The sequence below is a fragment of the Dendronephthya gigantea genome, unplaced genomic scaffold, assembly GCF_004324835.1.
Source record: "Dendronephthya gigantea isolate DGI-Jeju-01 unplaced genomic scaffold, DenGig_1.0 000024F, whole genome shotgun sequence".
Taxonomy (NCBI): Eukaryota; Metazoa; Cnidaria; class Anthozoa; order Malacalcyonacea; family Nephtheidae; genus Dendronephthya; species Dendronephthya gigantea.
Window position 1 is genome coordinate 1834542 of NW_021163034.1, and position 20747 is coordinate 1855288.

General features: G+C 37.7%; 3 protein-coding genes and 2 long non-coding RNA genes across 10 annotated transcripts in view; all 5 read left to right on the forward strand.

Annotated features, from left to right (window-relative positions):
- The first annotated feature begins 402 nt into the window (after positions 1 to 402).
- On the forward strand, positions 403 to 1153 carry LOC114522971. Its single transcript, XR_003686969.1, has 3 exons — positions 403 to 473; positions 627 to 721; positions 1119 to 1153. It is a non-coding gene; the product is annotated as an uncharacterized LOC114522971 (long non-coding RNA).
- Positions 1154 to 1474: 321 nt separating this feature from the next.
- On the forward strand, positions 1475 to 2514 carry LOC114522970. The gene is made up of 3 exons (XR_003686968.1): positions 1475 to 1728; positions 1934 to 2055; positions 2251 to 2514. It is a non-coding gene; the product is annotated as an uncharacterized LOC114522970 (long non-coding RNA).
- Positions 2515 to 4730: 2216 nt separating this feature from the next.
- Positions 4731 to 8015, forward strand: LOC114522795 (neurotrypsin-like). The gene is made up of 5 exons (XM_028543542.1): positions 4731 to 4953; positions 6174 to 6506; positions 6939 to 7244; positions 7488 to 7814; positions 7969 to 8015. The coding sequence occupies exons 1-5, from the start codon at positions 4887 to 4889 to the stop codon at positions 8013 to 8015; spliced, it is 1080 nt and encodes a 359-aa protein (XP_028399343.1). The 5' UTR covers positions 4731 to 4886.
- A 739-nt stretch (positions 8016 to 8754) lies between these two features.
- Positions 8755 to 11029, forward strand: LOC114522796 (scavenger receptor cysteine-rich type 1 protein M130-like). The gene is made up of 5 exons (XM_028543544.1): positions 8755 to 8762; positions 8831 to 8964; positions 9481 to 9819; positions 10193 to 10465; positions 10835 to 11029. Exons 1-5 carry the CDS (start codon positions 8755 to 8757, stop codon positions 10840 to 10842), a joined length of 762 nt encoding a protein of 253 aa, XP_028399345.1. The 3' UTR covers positions 10843 to 11029.
- A 1171-nt stretch (positions 11030 to 12200) lies between these two features.
- The window catches only part of LOC114522963, a 72042-nt gene continuing 63495 nt past the window's right edge, over positions 12201 to 20747 (forward strand). For all 6 annotated transcript variants that reach the window (XM_028543749.1, XM_028543751.1, XM_028543750.1 and 3 more), the window contains exons 1-4: positions 12201 to 12446; positions 18604 to 18930; positions 19105 to 19440; positions 20147 to 20479. In XM_028543749.1, the coding sequence (XP_028399550.1) occupies positions 12329 to 12446; positions 18604 to 18930; positions 19105 to 19440; positions 20147 to 20479 (1114 nt within the window). In that variant the 5' untranslated portion in view covers positions 12201 to 12328. The remainder of the gene's footprint in view (positions 12447 to 18603; positions 18931 to 19104; positions 19441 to 20146; positions 20480 to 20747) is intronic.

Genomic DNA, 20747 nt, shown 5'->3' on the forward strand with positions numbered 1-20747 from the left:
ATTTTAAGTCTCCTGTCCGAACATGGAAGATGGCTCACACGAGGCGTATGGAGTTTTTCGGTGGCCGGAAACTTCAGTTGGAAGTTTTGCTACACTTGCTTGTCCGAACAACCGCAAGTCCTTCGCAACTCGTAAATGTTTGCACACAAACCAAACAGAAAATGGGTGTGCCTGGGGCCAGGTCATGGCGGACCAATGCAAATTTCGAGAGAAACGAAGCAAAGATCTTTTTCTTTTGGCGCAGGTAATTAAATGCCCGGCGAGGTGATATACAGGCAGCGTATTTCAGAGTAACCTAAAAGTACTTTCAACCATTTTCATTGTAGGAAGACGTTGATACAGCTAATGTGTTGAAAGTCTCTCGAGATTTGAAAAATCTGTTTGATCATAATCCAAGGACTTCAGCTGGGGACATTAATAATATTGCCACAATATTAGAAAAAATTGCCGCGGTGAAGGAAAAAATGAACGAGGTTAGTTACGGCTCCGACATTTTGCAACGTAATACACATCCATCAGACTTCAAACTGCATTCAAGGCACCTTGTGTATGACTGCATGTTTCTTCACACTAGTAACGCGCATCCGTCTTCGTATTCAGTCTGTGTTCTCCATATTCATCCATAGACCTTTGAGGATTCGCTCACCACAATAGACAATGTCCTGGATGCAAGTGTGGAAGAAATCTCAAAAAGCCAACACAACAAAAACACTTCCTCAAGGTATATAAATTAACCAGTCCGTTGTCCAGATATCGACACTTTAGATCGCAACAAGGTCAAATTTCGTTTTAAACTAATCCACATATTCCTTTACATTTTTCAGGCAAAGCCAATCAAAATGCCTAAATTTTTAATACTTCATGTAAAAAAAACCTTTTTACCGGAAGTAGTCAAAGTAGTTTATGCATTTATTAAAAATGTAAACAAACTCGCTGATTGGTCTAAAACACTATTCCCCCTTGTTTTAGATGGCTGGTTTCACAGTATCATAACGATCGAAGCTAGTTTTTTGCAGAATTTTTTTGATGACAATGCCCCTCTTAGATATTACATCACAATTATTTCATGCGAAAATTAACATTGTTAATGTAATTTGTTTACTGTTTTTTCTTTACAGGATTGTTGAAACATTAAATAATATCGCAGAAGCAATACCTATTGGTACGGGCCGAAAATTTGAAAAAATTAAAAGAAACTATGGTCTTAATCTGCAAGAGATACAACCAAAAGACTTTACGGGGCTTACATTTTCAGGAGTGGTAAAGAGGCCTGGAGAGGCACACCCGAAGAATACGAGCATTTCAACAAACTTTAATGATATCGTTTCATCCATCACGTCAGCTTCACTTATTATTCCACGAACATTATTTAAAGAGGCAAACGTTACAAAGAATTTCATAAAACAGAGAGTCATTTTTTTCCTTTTTATTGAGACAAAATTTTTTCGAACAATTCCTTCAGATACCAAGGAAACTCAAAGTAGCTTGGATAGCTTTGTAATCGCTGGAAGCATTAAGGGGACACCGGTAGTAAATTTGAAGGAGCCAGTTAAGCTCGTTTTCACAAGTATTTCTCAGAAAACTGGAAATAAAAACAGTGCTTTGTGTTCCTTTTGGGACTTTAGTCTGGAAAATTGGTCACAAGAAGGTTGTTGGCTTGAACGAGTTTTAGATAATGGAAGAGTTCTTTGCAACTGTAATCATATGACCAACTTTGCAATGCTAATGGTATAAATCTATATACACAAGTCTGCAATAACCTGACTAAATTCTTAATTCTCTAAATTTGACTCACGTGTATATCATTTTTATCCGAGAAGTTTGTTCTCTTTTGACTTCTGTTAAAACGTTAACTTTCTTCCCTTAGTTATACCAATGTTCAGTCAGTTCATGTGAATTGCTGGGGTAAATTAGTTTTTCCGGTTTCTTCTAGGACATGACGGCAACCACGAATACCCCGACACACCATAAGATACTTGGTGTAGTCAGTTACGTTGGGTGCGCTCTATCATTGGTTGGACTATTTATGACGATAATCGCGACACTAAGAGCAAGGTGAATAAAAAAAATTGATGTTATTACAGCCGCCATTTTTGGCAGCTGTTTCACCGCATTTGATACCACTTTAACACATTTACTCGCAAGTTTGAAACCAAAGCACGAGATTAGCAATCACTTCCAAAAAGAATGACTTTGGTTCGCATTGATGTCCCTTTAAACCTGCTAATCCATCGTCTCTTTATATTTTAGAGAGCGCAGGAAAAAGGTCCCAAACAAGATTTTGTTGAACTTCTGCATCGCCTTGACACTAATGATATTCGTATTTATGGTTGCGGCGGAGAAGGCCAAATCCACGTTGTACAGCTGTCGGGCAGCGGCAATTGCCTTGCATTACTTCTTGTTAGCAACATTCTTGTGGATGGGGGTAGAAGCGTTGAATATGTATCTGGCATTTGTGAAAATATTCCCTTCTTCTTCCCAATCCAAGTTCATGCTAAGATACTGTCTATTTGCATGGGGTAAGGTATTAAAATTCATGATACGACAAACCGCTGGCTGAAAGCTAACGGCGTACGCAAGCGCTCTCAAATGCTGGTCAATTTTAAAACTCTGTTTATTCGTTGTTTTACAAAAAAGCCCATGGCAAGCATATCATATTTGGAAAGGAGGGCAAGTCTACGTTTTTCGGTAACATATAGGCGTGCATGGTTTATTATAACAGTTTGTTGGCATCAAGCAGTGTACGCAGGGGTGGATCCAGCACTAGTGCACTAATTTGCATGACACAAGAAAGCTGCTAAAAATAACCATTTTGTTTTGTGATGCAAATTAGTGCACTAGTGCTGGATCCAGCCGTGATTGTACGCAACCTTTATCTAACGACATACCCGCCCTTCGCCACGCCACTGTGGCAACAAGCACTAGTGAGGTGAAAAACAATTGCACAAGACATTATTGAAAACAGATGGGAATGATATGACAGTCACCTAAATGCTGATTTATTTTCTTGTATGTTATTATGGAAAAATTCAGGAATTTCTGAGCGTTTAAAACTATATCCCTCCATGGCACAGCCGTTAAGGAAGAAGATACACTACTCGGAGCAAAAAATTCTACGTAAGCAAACACAACGAGTTTGGCGCGAAATGACGAATGGCTGGAAAATAACAAATCTTACACTCATAGTTGAACTGCTCGTCATTCCTAAAGCTGCATAATAGAAGCTGCTTGCACAATTCTCTCGTGTTAAATTTCTTTCTGACAATAAGCTTTGATATATTTTAGGCACACCTGCTGTGATCGTAGCAATCACAACGATAGTTGCATTTGATAAATATGGCGACACGAAATTTTGGTAAGATGTACTTCTAAATTCTACTTCAAAAATTTAATGGACATTGAACTACGTTATACGTAAGCAACGACTGCTAATTTGCACTGTTGGGTTTTTAGGTGTCTATTCTGTTATTCAAAGCTTGAAAGTATACAATAAAATCATGTAAAAAATACATTATCAAGAGAGAAGCTATTTTCTTAGCAGATCCTATCGTAAATGGCTTACTAGATTATTAATTTTTCTGATTTACTCTTTTAGTTGTCGACTGCTGGGCGTACCATTCATCGTGGCGTTCGTCACACCAGCTGTCGTCGTATTCGTCGGGAACATCGTGGCTTTCTGTGCGATCATACGATCGATCCTAGGTTCGTTCAACCACAAAACAACGGGTTACCACAAAGCTCGTCGGGGCATTGCAATTACGGTTCTCCTTGGATTGACCTGGCCTTTTGGTTTTCTGGCGATTGGCGACTTCAAACTAGCATTCCAGTATCTGTTCTGTATTTTAAATACACTACAAGGACTGTTTATTTTCGTCTTTTTCATCTTGTTGCCCTTTGGAACTAACGGTAAACTGAGAATCACGCCAAGAATTACCAACACCCAACGAAGTGATACTCAAATCAAATTGTTGACGAGGAAACAAAAGCCACCAACCGCCGGAACGGATAATTTTTTCGAAGAAAAACATAAAAACTGAAAACTCCATATGGAACCGACAAGTATTTTCTTTCTTGAACTTCTTTACATTATTAGATGGGAATAAAAGTAGCTTCAAATAGTGTTTAAATCGTAATTAACAAAAAGTCATGTCATAATAATTGTAATCACGCATTTGCAATCTCATTTGTGTATTGTTGGAAATAAAGAAGGAAATAAATCACCACAGCTAAAAAGAGCAGACCGAAATTAGTATAATTGCCAAATTTGGCCGCAAAATGTCTAGTGTTACGGAAAATATAACCATGGAAAGTAGCTAATTTTGTATACTTTTTTACCTAGTAAAAAAGGAAGTTTGTAACTAATTTGGTTACACATTCAGCCCGTAATACAAAAGTATACAAATTATGCCAACTTCGAATGGCTATATTTAGCAAATTTCGCACATTTACACTAATTCAAGTAGCTACGCTCTTTCTAGCTGCGATGATTAATTTTCTTCTTATTACTTCGCGCAAATCATCTACTCTTGCCGCCTTTTAAGGAGAAGATGGACGCCTTTTTTGACCGACTAACGAGAAAAAGTTGGCCGACAAATTTTTCCCATTCATATTACCCGTGCATAATTATAAGGTTTCAATTACCACTACTGCGAAAATTTCACTGGTGGGGCCTGGTAAAGAGTTGATGAGGTCAAATGTTTATTTACATCCTGGCCTTTATATTTCTAGAATTTGGGTGAATCGTCTAAGTAAACATAACATCCAACTAATGTCAATCCTACCTATTAACATATCCCGCGCTACGAATAAGGCTGTTTAAATCACAGGAAACAGGTAGTGGAAACATCCTTGTATTTGCTTTCTCAGGTTGAGTTAACTTTAGTAAGATGGCAAGCGATATTATCCTAAACTGCGTGCTCGGTGGTCTAATTCTTGTGTCATGCCAATGCCAAGGTGAGTCATACGCAAATTGGTTTCTTATACATATTACATACATACAAAGGCCAACACAACACCGCGCGCGATCTGCTAACGCGATTGTTGCATTTTGGGGGCCACAACTCTCAAAATTTCCTTCCAGAATCGAAAGTACTTTCCATCAAGCATGATATTGTTTGTATATGAACAACTTTTTCGGTCTGGTCGGGGAAAACAACTATATATTTCTAATCAGCTGTAGAAGGAAACTTACAACCGGGTGGCTGCAATCGTAAATTTTTGTAATTTTAAGATGATAAATACTCGAATAAACAGAGTGTCAACTAAAATACTGTCATACCGGTTTATCTCAATTTTTATATAAGTAAAAAGGTCATATTTATAGCTAATCTCTTGCCGAACTTGTAAATTCCGATATACTTTCTGTGGCAAATAGCAAATTTTCAAAGTTAGAACTTTAAAAAAATCCATGAAAATTCGGAAGTCTGTCTGATGACTCTATAATTATATATAATTATATAGCTACAGCGTGTAAGGGACTCGTGATTAACTCGTAATGAAGCCCTACACCAGGAATTTGATACAAATACTCGAAATTATCAATGACGTTTTACAAATTCAAGAGGGTTCTACCATGCAGCATTAAGTTCGGGTAACTAAAGTAAAGTTGACGAAAAACATATATATCGAATAAACAAAAAATAATGTCGCCCTAAGATTATAAGTAGTCTTCAGAGATTGCCCAATTTTACTCACAAAACTGACAAAATTCTACTGATTATTTACATGATAGGTTCTAGTCATAAAAAGACACTTTATAATTATATAACTACAGCGTGTGAGGAACTCGTGATTGGCTCGTTACTTCCCGTCATGAAAAATTCCGGATTAAAAGTAGCTAGTTTCGTCATATTACATCGGCGAGTACCTATACACAGTATGCTGAAGTACCGCTAATGTAATATCACGAAACTAGCTACTTTTAACACGGAATTCTTCAAGGCGGCAAGCAACGAACCAATATATAACGACTTCCTTACACGCCAGCTGTAGCTACATATAAAGAGTCTTCAGTGGCGTGCGAGACACATTCATATATTCACATTGCGCAAGATTAATTTCTTTTCAAATCGATTGTCTTTACAGATCGATTAACATGAATAAGTTTTTAATGAAAATCATGAGCAGAGAAAAAAGATTGTAATTAACGAAAATACATCTATGTATATTCTTAGCTATGACTGCTTCCTTGAGGTTAAGAGGACCTTTGAGTGAAAATGGAACCGGTCGTGTTGAGGTATTTTACAATGGAACCTGGGGGACGATTTGTGACGACGGTTGGGATATAAATGATGCCAGGGTTGCATGTCGTCAACTTGGTTATGAAGAGGCTGTTAGACCTCTCAATGCGGATGCTTGGCAGGTTCCCTCTGGATCTGGAAATATTTGGTTAGGTCACGTGGATTGTACCGGAAAAGAAGAAAGTTTGGCGAACTGTTCCCATGCGGGATGGGATCACAATGCTTATTGCAATCACTTAGAAGATGCTGGTGTAGAATGTAGAACAGGTAATAAAGACGGATTTTGTTAACACTTCGAGTACAATTTTCTTTTTTGTCATCGTTATTTCCAGCTATAATCTGGTTTTAGACCATTTATATGTACTTTCCATGACAAACCCCACACAACACAGCTTTATCTTCGCGATTGTTACGAATTTTTGAGTTTTTAAAAGCAACTAAGTTTGGTCATGTTATGATAATTAGCGAACGACAGCGCATTTTTTCATTCATGTCTGGGGCCCGCAACTCTCAAAATTTCCTTCCAGAATTGAAGGTATTTTAACGTCAAGCATGACAAAACATATTTAATCAGCTATAGAAGGAAACTTACAACCGGGGTGGCTATATAATCGTAGGTTTTTTGTAATTTACCCGTTTATCTAAAGTAAAAAGTCACTTGCTGAACTTGTAAATTCAGATATATACTTTCTGTGACAGTCAGGCTACAAGGACCATCGAGTGCAAATGGAACAGGTCGTGTTGAAGTATTTTACAATGGACAGTGGGGAACAATTTGTGATGATGGATGGGATATGAGAGATGCTAAGGTTGTGTGTCGCCAACTTGGTTATCAGGATGCCTTCAAATCTCTAGACGAGATTCCTTCTGGGTCTGGGCATATATGGTTAGATAACGTCGATTGTACTGGGAGAGAAGAAAGTCTTGAAAGATGTCCTCATTCAGAATGGGGAAGCCATGATTGCACTCACTCTGAAGACGTTGGAGTGGAATGTAGAACGGCAGGTAATAATCATGCATAACCAAAATATCGTTTAAAAAATATGAAAAAGCAACCTAAGAGGTCAAACATGTTCCTTAAGCAACAAACACAACTGATGCGATCTTGACGTATTGTGAAAAATGGATTTTTACGTTGAAAAACAAGAACGTTGCATTTAGAGTACAGCATGAAGACCTTTTAAGGTCGAGTAAAAACTTCAAATAAATATTTATTAATACGATATAAAAAGCTAGACCTTTCTGCAGGCGAGAGTTTACCACTGAGATTACAAGGGCCGCTGAGTGTCAATGGTACCGGACGTGTTGAAGTATTTTACAATGGAATCTGGGGAACAATTTGCGATGATGGATGGAGTATGGAGGACGCTAGAGTTGTATGCCGCCAACTTGGTTATTCGGATGCTGCCAGAAATCTTCTTGGGGGACAAGTTCCACCCGGTTCAGGACCTATATGGCTAGATGTGATCGCCTGCACTGGGGAAGAGCAAAATATAGCAAGTTGTTCTCATAATGGTTTGGGAAATCATGATTGTTCACATTCCGAAGACGCTGGAGTGGAATGTAGCACAACAGGTAATGCCGCTTACGAAGAAAGATCAGAGCTGCTCATCAAGACATTGCTAATGCTTTCTCGACTCCCGATAACAGAAACTTCGTTTTATACACGTCTTTTGCATCGTGATTCTAAATCATCACCCACTATCTCCACCAAAATATCACTGGAAAGACAACGAGTACTTCCTACATCATAAAATTTCGGTTTTGTTAACATGACTGTCATCGGTCACTGCCATTTTCGATGAAATCATGCATGACAAGCTTTCCTCCGCCCCATTTCCATTCTATATATATGCTTTTAAGTTCTTTCAGATAAGCCTGTGGCCGTGCAAGTGAGGTTGCAAGGACCCCTGCGTGAATATGGTACTGGCCGTGTTGAAGTGTTCCACGATGGACAATGGGGTTCAATCTGCGATGATGGATGGGATATAAAGAATGCGAGGGTTGTATGTCGTCAACTTGGTTATTTGGATGCAGCGCAATCACTTCAGGGAAAGCCGGCCGTTCTTTTCGATCCTGGACCTATATGGTTAGATGACGTCACTTGTTCCGGTGATGAAGAAAATATAGCAAGCTGTTCTCATCGCGGATGGGGAAGACACGATTGCTCACATTTTGAAGACGCTGGAGTAAAATGTATAAAAAATGGTAAACATTCTCCGTAAAGTTTTTCCCACGGTTTTTCATATAACCGAAATCTTTTTGCCTTCATAAACCTGTACATTTTACTGTATCTCAAGTTTGCGTTGATAAACCCTACAGTTACCTTGCGTCCCTTAGATGGATGTTCCCTTGTCGATATAATGTTTTTCTTAAATAAACTTTTATTTTGAAGCAAATAAACCAGGGTCTTTGAGGTTACAAGGGCCTTTAAGTGAAGACGGAGAAGGTCGTGTCGAGATTTTCCACGATGGACAGTGGGGGATGATCTGTGATAAGGGTTGGAATTTCAAAAATGCCGAGGTCACATGTCGTCAACTCGGTTACGCTGATGCAGTCAGATCTCTTCATTACGTGCAGGTTCCTTCCAGTACTGGGGTTATATGGTTATCTAACGTCAATTGCGATGGTGCAGAACAAAATATTACCAGTTGTTCTCACGGAAGCTGGGGACAGCATTCTTGCAGTTACATCGAAAACGTCGGAGTAGAGTGTAGTACAACAGGTATAGCTACGGTTCAGCTCAAAAAAATAATTTAGCAATCATCCTAAAATATCAAATAATTTCGGGAACTTCATTAGCGTAATTCTCGTTTTCACAGAGCTTGTTTAACTTGCAAGCTCATCCCGGTATAGGGTAAGTGTTTTTAGGAGATGTGTATAAGGAAAAGTGGTGTAAAAGGTTCGGAACTTGTGCAGCTTACTGTGTGGTGAGAGCACGATATCTCTATTCCTCCTCTATATTTGGTTAAACTTAGTTTTTCATACCACATAAGGTTCGATGTATAAGAATGTAGTTAACTTTTAACTCCTTGAAATTAGCTTTAGAGCTTTATATTCTCTGGACTCTAAAGATGATATTTTTCTTGTCCTCGCTGATGCTGCATGATATTCCTTTGTAGTTGTCAAGTGACAGAAGAGAAGTTATGCATTTTTTATTTTACTATATTTTGAATAGATATTTCAGTGTCTATATAGCAGGCATCACTGTTCTAATACATTCTCTGATATTCCTTGAAAGTTATTGAAGACAAACCTGTGACACTGAGGTTACAAGGACCATTGAGCGCTAATGGAACAGGTCGGGTTGAAGTACTTTACAATGGGAAATGGGGGACAATCTGTGATGATGATTGGGATATAAACGAAGCTCGAGCTGTATGTCAACAACTTGGTTATCCAGATGCGATAAGAGCTCTTGAAGGTCATCAGACACCCCCAGGTGTTGGTCATATTTGGTTATACGGTGTTGGTTGCACAGGAATAGAACAAAACCTGACCAGTTGCTCTTATTCCGACTGGGGAAAGGGAGATACATGGTGCACACACGAAGAAGACGCTGGGGTAGAATGCAGTACAGGTGGGAGAAACCAAATATCGTGATCCAGTCAATAAGATACTGTGGTTTAAAACGCCATTTCTTTAGTCAATATTACGTTTATAAGTGGTGAACATTTTGGCTTGCGCTTTCATACATCTCAAAAATATTATTTATTTCCCCAAAATATATCTCATCAGTTGAATGGTTATGAATACTTCCTTCTTGTTCTGTAAGCTTGAGATATTTATAGGTGTCATCAGCATTGGCAAATCATGTTGCCCATTAGCAAATTATGCTACTTGGTCGCATTTATGTCTAAAAGAAAGGCAGCCTATTGAACGTTAGACAATAAAAAAGTTAAAACCATTGTTGGAAGGGAACGCTTAAACTGTATTATTTTCCTATTTTATAGGCGAGAATGACTACTTCCATGTGTTTTTGTTGTTGAATAATAATGATTACGATGTGATTATCACGGCAAATTTCCAGGGTCAGCTCGAAAATTTTCATCTCAAACAAAAAGAAAGAATGGTGAAAACGAAGAAATCGAATAGAAAAGAATCGTTGGCGGTTAGTGCAGTCGACGCTGATAGGAGGCAAAAGGTTAACATCAATGGACAATCTGTTGTTTATCTGGAATCAACGATTGAAGCATTGTTGTCCTTAAACGTTCTTATCATCCGTGGTAAGCTAAGATTAGATACCATCCAGTATTCTTGATTACTTCGATTCTAAGGTTATTTATTAGAAATACTCAACTGAGCTTGTTAATTAAAGCATCTTGTTTATAACCCAGGTGATCTGCCAACTAAAGTTGTCAAAAAAATACCCATTTTTCGATTGAATTTCACAACCTAATATCTCCGGAAATATCCTTTACTTCGGTTTCAAATTTACCGTTAGGAGCCACAGTTTTTATAAATAAACGTAATCAGAAGACGTATACTTCCTCCAGTTTTTTAAAAAGTGAGAAAAAATATAATGTATTCTAATATAATATATATTATAATAATAGAATTCTGCAACTAATCATACACTCTTATTTTTCGACTAGCGCCGTAATCCAAGAAACGAAATATTGCAAGAAAGGGAGCAACTCCACAATACCTATATACTCTTTATTACTTAAGAAGTAAATATTTGTTCGAAGAATGAATACTTTACTGGCTGTGGCAATTATAAAAGGACAAACGTGTATAGCCTGTAGAATGTCATTGGGGTTAAAAATTCTAATTTTGAATGTTGGTTTAACACTACAATAAATTGCTTAAAAACAAATATCCAAAAATTTAATTTCTTAATTATTTTTGTGTGTAGCCTGTTTGCAAACGAACAATATATACCAAAAGTTTGGTTTGGTCGGGCTTATTCTATAATAATATATTAGTTTAACAACACGGTCAATTAATTTCAGCGGTTTTAAACTTACGGGTATGAAGGTTCGAATTTTTCCTATTCGTCTATTAATTTTTTCCGTTTGTCAGAGACCAAAGTGATGTCCAGTTCTGCCGCCCTACGGATTTCTTTTGGTAGTGCAATAGCTTACAATAGAAATCGGGCAGAACTGAATATATGAGTATTCACCCCCCTTCCCAATTATTGTTCGAGTTACGCCCCTGAATATATTACATACTGTTGCGCATGTAATACAAGGGATTTCTGTATTTCATGTATGGTTGTGCTGATGTAACATACAGGGTAATAGCTACATAGTATTTGGGAACCGATGACATGGCGGCCCTGATTTGCTAACACAAAAAGTTGATATAAATCCGACTACTAAAACTAAAAGAATGAACTTTAACTCAACACCTGTTGTATGGTTTTTAAAATCATACATGGTTTAGTTATACCGGACTATCTTGTCGAAAAATTCCCAAGAGTTAGCGACATATATCACAGCGTAACCCGAGATACGGCCATAGAACCTATGCTTTGTTGTGTCAGCAATAAAATCATGGAACAGAATTTCAGTTATAGTACCCTTAAGAAAAGTAACCGTGCATTTTTAACACAACAATATATAGATCTTGACCATTTGAAGCTTTGCTATATTCATTCATTCATCGCACGACTTTCACCTGCGTCTCCAAAGGAAATTGGATGTCAACTGATCGATTGGTGTAAATTGATTTGCTTGAAAAAGAACACGACTAAAAATTTTTTTCAGGCGATGAAGCAAGTTATAATTGCTCCAACTTGATAACAATGAAAAACAACGTTCTTGGGATGCAACACGACATTGTTTCATCAACCCGGAGCGTTTTAAGCCATGTAAGCACATATTTCAGCTGTTATTTCGAGTGAAAAGGGAACAATTTCCCTCAAACGTACATTACTCATATGGCTTCAATTACCATGGCGGAAACGCGCTGACTGAAAAGGATTAAGGGGTCAAATGTCCATCAATGCACCGTGGCGTTTATATATATTTCGCGAATTTAGGCAAATCATCTTATAGTGATATCCAACCTAAATCATTTCGACCTGATATTCGGGCTCCGAGTGAGAAATATACGAATCAGCCGATCCCATTATACTTGTATATATGCTTTCAGGAGTTGATGCATGGGCGCTGATTCGAGTAAACTTTAGCAAGATGTCAAGCAATATTTGCATAAAATGCGTGTTCATTGGACTAATTCTCGCCGTATTGCAGTGCGAAGGTGAGTTTGACGCAAATTGTCCTTTTAAAGCACTTGAAATGAGCCATAGAACACAAGGAACTCGGGATAAGCAAATCCAGTTCGTAAGCTAGCATTTTGCAACTTAAGAAAGTGCATGGTTTAGGTGTTTTTGAATACACCGGATTGTAAACTCAGACAGTTTAGAATATTCGTTGATAAAAAAAATATAGCAACCCGGCAATAAACATAATTGATAAGTAATAACCTTGTCCTTGACGTCGGTATTCAGACGAGTTCTAATTGAAGACCATTCGCTTGTATTTAACTGTTTTTAACACTTGGATTAAGCAACCCTTTTGTGTAAATTCAGACACTTGACATCACCGTGAACTCCGTTATCCCTGTAAAGTACTAGAGCGGGTACCAAAGCTTTGCTCGGTTAATGCAATTAATTCTAGTTCAGAACTCAGAGACAAAGTAAATGTATGTATGTGCGACTTTGCCGATCTGCTTTTTTTTACCGACAAATCCGTACAAAAAAACAAAGATATACTGCAAAAATATAATCGACCCTGGAAAGATCCAGTCAAATATCAACAGTCATTAATGATGACAAATAGCCCGTCAGGAAAATCATAACAAAATCCTTGCAAAAGATTTTTAAAATCTCGCATGATCGGAATGGGAAGGAGAGAAGATACACCGCTCAACAGTCTAGGTACAAGAAAATGCTAGTTCAAATCCCAGTCGAGGCAAAGTAATTTTACCAGCGCTTCATATTTTACACCTCTGAGGATCTTTGATAAACCCCTTGGTTCGTTTGTTGACATATGAAAACAGTGTTCGGGCATACCGAAACTTTCAACGTAAACCTGACACGACTGAATTTGTCATCATAATCATGACTTACAACGTCGAAATATAGAAACTGAATGCAAACTATTCAGCTCTTATCAGACAAGAGTAGTTCTCGAACAATGCCTGGGTCATTGCCGGTTGCTTCGCTGCGTGAACAAGCGGCTGCCGCTGGGAATTGCATTGACTTTGGCCTTTCGGAAGAAACGATCAAATTCGTCCCATAGTATGCAGTGTCAAATGGAAAGTAATGTTTCTCCCATAGACAAAGGCGTTGAAATATTGGTATGATCTTCCTGCTAGAAAATGAGGAAATTTTTCCTCTTAAAAAATTAATACCATTATACAAATTAGTGAAATTACTAAAATCAGCTTCCCCGCATGTAGAATATCGAGCCTCCACAAAAAACTGTTCATTTCGAATCGAATTGAATGCGAATAGCAAGCAAATGAATCATGTTGTATTGTGCATATCAGGACAATGATGACTCTATTTTATTTGATATTTAGTTGACTTAAAACCGAGTCAAACATTGATATGCTATTGTGGAAATTGGGATGTAATTAGACCCTGGGGGAAACGAGAAATCTTGGCTTTCACTAACCGACCCCAACAGGCTGTCAACCCAGTCTGAAATTTATCCGCGCACGAAGGTAAGCAGCTATTTGACGAGTGTAGTGTAGCAAGTTGCCTCTGATATCATAAGAATTGATTAGGCCTTCCTCTACTTGCTACAGTATGAGCGACCTTCGCATATTAAAGCGTCTTCACATCAAGGAAAACATCGCTTTATTAAGGCAACAGATACTTTGCAACGCTCTGTGTATTCAAGAAGTGAAAATCTGAAATCATCACTAATCTCCGACGAATGGGCAGTCCTCAATTCAATTGCACTTACATGAACTTGAAATTGAGAAGTAATATGATCGAGTGTATCTACACCAGGTGGTCCGCTAGCAGTCTGGAATTCAGTCAAGCTAGCCTAACGCTAGGACGAAAGCTGAAAAGTACTCGTAATTTGACTCATTCCGAAAAAAAGTGTTTTCGTCGCGTTGCACATACATCACGGCCTCTTCAGGACGTTTAAAATTCTTCCCAAGAGTGCTATGTATGCCATGCATCCTTTAGCTTTACAAGAATCCTTATAACAACTACATTAGTACAAGTGATTCAAGATCTGTGTACGCTTAGAAAGGCGGGTTCAAGAGAAGTTGACTCATTTTAAAACAGGATTAATTGATTTTTCTCGCGCTATTAGTTGACGTCCAGGAAAAGCGGGAATTGAAAAGGCATGGTCATCACCCAAGCTAAGCTTGAACATAACGACCCCAAGAATTTAATCGCACGATAAGTCGATACATATTTTTGAAATGCCAGATAATTGCGACAACTGCGCAAGAAAAAGATAATTGAGATATTTGATTGCATATAACTAAGTTGACAGAAAAAACATTTTGTCGAGTTTGTTTACAACAAGTTAATGTCTGAATATTTCAGGCGAATGGAATTATGCGGTTATCAATGGTCAAGATCAATTTCTTATTTATATGAAGAGGATTATGCAACATAAATAAATAAACTTAACGAGTATTGAATTCGGTACTTGGTGGTATCCGGTATCAATCCAGATAACCCTTATCTACCTCGAATGTTTATAATATGATAATCTGGATTAAATGAGTATGTCCGGGCGACATTCAAGGGACATAAAAATTGCATGATTACATCCAGCATAGCAAAGTCAAAGACCTGTCATGATGTAAAGATTAGCTTCCTACTACATCTGCACATGCATACCGACAGAAGGAACAGCTTGTGAAATTTAGTCGAACTAAGACGCATACCAATAACAGAAAAATACAACGCAAGCTGAATAAACAACTCGCAAATCACGCGGCGGTGAAATTCTTTACAAATAAAGCCACACGCGAAAAAAGAATAATCTCGATCAGTATCACATTGCTCTTTTGCTTCTCAAAAGATCTTTAATCCTTGCTTACTATCGTAAATATATACCTAGTAAACGTTTCGCATTTTAAAACGCTTGTTGAAGACATTAATGAATTCTTCATATCAATCGACCTTATTTCTGCTTTCCATATTTATATTAATATTTTGTAAAGAGCCCACTATAATTGGCATTAAGCTGTTGTTGTTTCCCAGCTTCTTTTCTTTACCTTTCTTTATTTTTATGCATTATTAGCCTTAATGCAATTAATGTATGATGTTTGAAGCGAAGCACAATAAATAAATAAATAAATAAATATGCTGGATATATTTCTAATTTCAACAACAGAATTCAAATGCAGCAGAAATATTTACAGTAAATAACTGTAAATATAAACTGAAGGTCGCCAGGAGTTTGCACGACTCCCATGTTTTCATGGGTGATATTCACCCGCGAACATTTCATTAACTATTTATTGTATATTAATTACCTATTCACTACAGCAACCCCTGTAGCTCATACATTTTTTATAAATATAGCAATGTTTAAAATTACCTCATTTGAAAAGTTCCCTGTTGCTCAATGCGGTCAAAACAAACACCATCCTGTGTTAAGTAGCCAGTCTGGGGACAGTAGGTGTTTGTACAAGTTGATAGGGTTTTCAAGCTTACCTTGTTATTTCAACAAACACCCCTTTTCAATGAATTATCACCTGCCAGCAAAAAGCAAATTTAGGGCAGTTTAGTAATTTCGTAATTCAAATTTAAGCAAATATGGGATATTTTGGGGTGAGTAGCTAAATTGTGACTGGGCTATCACTCTGCCAAATTTTTACAGGTTCCTACAATTTAGTAGAATTTCCTGATCTTTTCGCACAAATATTCCCGCCAGAGGTTTGAGTATATAACGCGACTTCTTTGTAGTGTAGTTACTTTTTGATGAACGTGAAATTGAAATTAAAAATCTTTGTCATCATAATCGTGTATATTTTTAAGATTGTCTGCTATATAATATCTGAAGCAAAAATATAGGTGCTAGCATATACCATCTTCTTAGCAAATAATATGCTAGTCGGTAGTTTGTAAAAAAATATGCAACCAAACTATGCGCTATTCAAAGTTTTAGCCAGCATGCAGTCGTATTTACAAACGTTCATCACCTCTAACGAGAAAACTGAACAACCTTCAAGTTATGCACGTAGGGAACAATTTTGTGCAAAAAAATAAGGAACTTCTTCGTGTGAAAAGATAAAAAGATCATTAATAGCAGTTTCTGACTGTGCGTGCGGTGCATTTATTGAAAACAGGATATGGAACGTTCTCACTTGACAAGAAAAATTGCTTTGCACAGCATTTAAATTCGGCATTCCCCTTGATGCAAAATACAATTTCACGCCATAAAAAAAAGGAACTTATTGGTCAGGAAAATTGTAAGTTGATTACTAATGACAGTTGTTGACGACACACGCGAACATTTCTGACCGCGTGCGGTGCACTGATAATTGGGGAACATAAAATGAGGAACTTTTTCTGTATAGGATCATTTCATTAACGAGGGAACATTTTCATAGATTGCTGTGGGGCATTTAACCTAAGACCGCCCAAATTGCTCTTAAAATCATAAAATGGGGAACTTTTTCTGTATAGGAGGAGCATTTCATTAGCAGCAAGAAAGTATGTTCGTAAACTAGCTGCGGGGCTTTTATCGTAAGACCGCCCAGTTCATTCTTATAATCAACAATTGTTCTCATAATTTGACATAAACATACATAATCGTTCGCAAGAACAAAATCGTTTTCCATAATCCCTCCCCCTTGTGTATTGTGCCATCATCCCTCCCCCTTGTGTATTGTGCTCATTTGCTTTCACTTTATTATTGCTCAATCTCCCAGAAGTTAAAACGAGTGAAATATAAAGCAGGGTGTTTATAAATTGTGCAAAAAATTAACTTGCTAAATGTCGGTAATGGATTCATATGAAAGAAATACAATCCCGTTGCCACAATCGTTCGGGCATTATCGGCAGCATGGAATGCAATATTCCGCCGAAAAAACCCCGAAATTTATTCGTAAGATTTCACTGAAACAATAGGGTCGGACGGGTGGAGGTAGTATTTGAAACAGTGTCATGTTATCATGCAAAATAGTGGGGCGCTGTCACCAGCACCGTCACGCGACAGGTGGTTACATTACAATGTTGACCAACTTAAAGTTGATTAGAGTTGCAATCCGTACGTAAAACACCTTTTAAAGACATGACGTTACCAAAGTCCATGTTTCAATAGTTGAGTTGGTCTGCGCAAATAAGTAAAAAATGCTATCCAAATACATACGCAACATTTCTTCGCTCTTGTCTATCACCTAACATATTTCAATTCACAAAACCGGTGTTGTTTCATACAAGTGAATCTAAAAATGAAAATCCAAGTTTTGTAATCAGTCATTACAATTACCGGACGTTACACTCGCACAACATGAAGTATTGACTCGATACTCAACATGAAAGTTTCTTCTTTGAAAACAAAATTTCCTTTTTAATCATTTCATGAAGACTTTTTAAATAGGCATTCAAATACTGTTTCAAATATTGAGAAACATTACTCAAGTTGCCCTAGGTCTAAGCTCCTGATCTATCAACTATCCTACAAATATTACCCACCTTGAATCTTATGTGGTATGATTTGTCTTGCAAAAACTGTTTGTTCTAATCAGAACTGCCCTGTATGATAGGTCTACAGTTTCTGCGTCCGTGAAGCTTCGATAGATGCGTCATATTCGACAGATTTCAAATCTGCAGTTTTGTTGTTGTACAATCATTGACTCCATTTAATAACGAAGCATTTGTTGAAACTATAGTGTATTTCATCAATGGACGAAGTTAATATAGTTAATTTGTTGTTTACGTAATTAAAATCTATCAAAGCAAGGTACATAAGTCAGCATTACAACTGTTAAAGATCAATCACTCTCATGATCACTGTTTGTTCTTCCAGCATTGTCTATGGCAAAACATGGCAATACTGTATACTTCGTGTAGTCACTCACTATAGTGTAATCATAATAAATGAGACCGACTTCAAACGTATAGGCATTTTAGGTATGATGCTAAAAAATTAGGAAATTAGAAAATTAGCTCATTTTTACATATATTTATAAAGCACTTTAATAAAGTATTTATCTATGATATCTGACATCATGCCCCCCCAAAACACACACTTTATGTGATCCCAAAACGTTTTCGCACTATTTCGCACTAAGGATTTGGGTGTTAGTAACACCGTGTTACTTCATTCCCCATGTTCGCCATTAGATAAATAACTCCTGTAAATAACTAAGGCCTTCACAATTTTTTGGCCGGAATTTTCATACCATCAATGGCAAATTCCCTTTTCAGGTTCAAGGGTAACGGTGAGGCTAAAAGGTCCATTGAGTGAAAACGGTACTGGTCGAGTCGAAATATATCACAATGGAACCTGGGGGACAATCTGCGATGATGGATGGAATATCAGAGATGCTAGAGTTGTATGCCGTCAACTTGGCTATCCCCTTGCTGTCAGAGCGCTTAAAGGTGACCAGGTTCCTTCAGGTTCTGGACCGATATGGTTAGATGACGTCGTTTGTAGTGGGAAAGAACCGAACATAGGAAGATGCATGCATGATGGATGGGGAAATAGCGATTGCGAACACAACGAAGACGCCGGGGTAGAATGCAGTTCCACAGGTAAAATTTAATTGCCGACTAAATGAGAATCAGGTAGCTAACAGTATAAATTTCAATAAGTAATTAAGCTTGTATGTACACCACGTAAGTCTATAATACTGCAAAGCTTTCGGCCCGTTTACCCCGGGCCTTCATCAGTGAATAAATTGCTACTGCTTTTCATTTTCTTTCAAGTTGTTGCCGGTAAGCCTGGATCAATAAGATTGCAAGGGCCATCGAGTACAAATGGAAAAGGGCGCATTGAAGTGCTCCACGGTGGACAATGGGGGACGATCTGTGACGACGAGTGGGATATAAATGACGCCAGAGTTGCATGTCGTCAACTTGGTTATTCTGATGCAGTCAGACCACTTCAAGGGGGGCAGATTCCTGCTGGTTCTGGACCCATTTGGTTAGACGACGTCATATGTACGGGTGAAGAACAAGTTATAACAAGTTGTTCTCACCGTGGATGGGGTAACCAGGATTGCAAACATTCAGAGGACGCGGGAGTAGTCTGTAACACAACAGGTAAAGCTGCGACTAGGCCATATCTTCGTAGTGAGCCTTGTTTTCCTGCAGCTGGTTGTTTCAAAGATGGATGATTGAAGTTAGGGGAGTTTTAGGACCATTTCCCAATTGACTGTGTACAAAGGCTGATTATTCAACCCAAAATTTTCACTCTACCACTATTTCACGGTGGAAGTATCAAGTATGCATTGGAGACTACAATTCTCTTTGTTAACCCTCAATGAAAGCCAAAATGCGAACGCTTTGCGAATGCGAGCATTCTTCGGATGCAAGCCCCTTTTTCATGGAAACTTACATAGCATGTGATAACCTCATGCAGTCTTTCCCACCGTCACTATTTCTGTTTTTCATCATCGTGTGAAACAGCTATTTTCTAGTAAATATATTCATGCCAGCATAATCAGTTAAATATTTTAATACCAGAAAATTTGAAAGATTTTTTTGAGATTTCATTAGGCATCTTTATCATCCTAATCTTGATTATTCTAAGCTTTTAATCTTAGAATTATGTTTCGTAAATCTTATAACAACAATAAAACTATATTTCCGTTTGCTTTTAACTCATTAATTGGCTTTCCTTCTTTTTCTTCTTCTGGACTAACTTTAAAAGGTTTTGAAGTGAAACATACGATTTTACTTCTCATGCCCTCATGATTCTGTAGTTGATCAATAATAAATATTAAAATTATCACCTCATTGCCTTAAGTTCTTCCCAAGCCTGGTTCACTCAGGTTACAAGGTCCTTTGAGTGCGAATGGTACTGGTCGAGTTGAAGTATTCTACGAGGGAGAGTGGGGGACAATCTGTGATGATGAATGGAGTTTTGAGGATGCCAAAGTTGCATGTAGACAACTTGGCTATTTAGATGCCCGTGAAGCTCTTCATGGTGACCGAGTTCCATCTGGTTCTGGACCTATTTTGTTGGATGGAGTCTCGTGTACTGGATTAGAAAGAAATTTAACAAGTTGTTCTCATCAAGGATGGGGAATTCACGATTGCAGCCATTCTGAAGACGCTGGGGTTCAGTGCTTTACAACAGGTAAAGTTCTAGAAAGTATTTAGACAGGTGTGATAACAAATCGTACATGTAAAAATTTATAACAACAATAATCGTTCTAGATACTTATTTAAGGTCACTTACGCTAATTTTTGCAAACCGGTTATAAGGGTTTGAAAAATTCCAAGAGGGATTGCTTTAATTGTTAGTAATTACATGCTCAGAATCCAGAAGGAAGATAGTGTGCAACAATACACATTAGGGACGGAAGTTCAAATACCTGAATCTTAGTTCCCATGAATAATAGTAA